The sequence below is a fragment of the Trypanosoma equiperdum genome (assembly GCF_001457755.1).
Source record: "Trypanosoma equiperdum strain OVI genome assembly, contig: ctg_25, whole genome shotgun sequence".
NCBI classification, from domain to species: Eukaryota; Euglenozoa; class Kinetoplastea; order Trypanosomatida; family Trypanosomatidae; genus Trypanosoma; species Trypanosoma equiperdum.
In genome coordinates, this window is record NW_027124154.1 from 552 (window position 1) to 2,276 (window position 1,725).

The 1,725-nt window shown below is 43.9% G+C and overlaps 1 pseudogene across 1 annotated transcript; it reads left to right on the forward strand.

The window, feature by feature from the left end:
- The first annotated feature begins 295 nt into the window (after positions 1-295).
- On the forward strand, positions 296-1,567 carry TEOVI_000097400:pseudogene (annotated as a pseudogene). The gene has a single exon. A coding segment is annotated over exon 1 (1,272 nt).
- The last annotated feature ends 158 nt before the right edge of the window (positions 1,568-1,725 follow it).

Below are 1,725 nucleotides of genomic sequence, written 5' to 3' on the forward strand. Positions count from 1 at the left end.
ACATTTAATTAATGTGATGATTTTTCTTTACAGACACAATAAAGGTAATATAATGTTCCTTTTTTGAAGGTGGAAAAATGTGTACTTGGATGTTTCAGAAGGTAAATCCATACATATTAGAGTTTGATTTTATTATGAAAAATCGTATTTAAACAGCCCATTCCAAACGCATAATCACCTCTGTTTTGCTGTTCAGCGGCCAAAATTGCCCCACGTAAATGAACACAGATTTATATCGCGACTTTATTACAACCCAACTTCTTATTTTTGATGAAGAGGCTCACATTTACAGATGCCAGAAAGACGACCCACGCTGAGGCTGTTGCTCCAAACTTTGCTATTGTGCAGCTTGGCACAGCGCTCAGAAGCAACCAACAAAAAACCGCTAAAGCAAGCTGGATGGCGGCCACTCTGCGACGTAGCAGCATTGTTACGGCAAAAGTCTGATGCAGCGACAACAGCCTCCACAGCAATCCAATCAAGGCTTCTCAAACTGCAAATGCAACAACTTAGAGCTGAAATCAAAGCAGCGACAAGCGAAGAAGAAAACGAAAAAAAGATGTTTATAACAGTTGCGGCCTACCTGAAAACGGCAACAGCCGAAGCAATGGCAGCAGTCACAACAGGCAAACTAACGAAAGCGGCAACAGCAATCAAAGAAACAGAATACGCGCTAGGTCATCTTCGCGAATTCATGATTGTAGCAACGGGCGCCATCGAAAAAGGGACAGCTCAATGCATAAGCAACGCCGACTCGGACGGCAGCAACGGGATACAGGGATTACAAGAGCTCAGCGACGCATATGCCAACTGCAAAGCACTCGACGGTCCGGCGCCATCAACATTCGCCCCATCAACAGTACTCGGCGCAAAAGGCCTAAAGCAGTTCAGCAACGCACAAGCCTCTGATATAACGGGAAACGAAAAAGAGTGCCGCTTGTTCACGACTACTAACACGGAAAGCTACGCAGTGGGCAGCACCAGCGGCAGCGCGATCAATATGGCCGGCGGATTGATTAAAGTAGGCAACGGCGACGCTAAATTCAACGTCCATGATACACTGACAGACAGCCCAACAGAACAAACCAAAATCATGAAAGCTGCGTATGATGCCATTAAAGAGATCCCAGAAACCCCTGCAGAGTATACCGACGCCGACATTGATACGCTCAAAACAGAACCTAAATTTCAACAAGCGTTCAAAGACATTTACGAAATCAACCAAGCCACACCGTCGAACAGCGTGGAGACACAGATAGAGAAGTCTTTTCCAGCCAAAGGGGCGCCATTCGCACAGCAGATTTGGGACAAAATAAAAAATGTTGAACTCCCATATGCTCTAGAACATAAACCAAAGGGCACCAAGATAGGCACCATAGAGGACATTGAAATATTAGTAAAAATTCTAAACAATTTTACAGGTGAAAAGCTCAAAAGGGAAAGAAAAGCAGAAAAACAGCAATCAGAAAGCAAATGCAACACAGAAGCCACTCAACAAACGGAATCAGTGAAGTGCTCCACACTGGAAAAAACTGAATGCAAACCTGAAGTAGGGTGCAAATATAATGAAACAAGCAAAGCCTGCGAAAAAGATCCAAAACCTTCGGTTTCCAAACCGAACGAAGAAACTGGAGGGAAAGATGGGAAAACTGAGGAGAAGTGTGCAAAACATGGAACAGACAAAAATGCTTGTGAAAAGGACAATAACTGCAAATGGGAAAATAA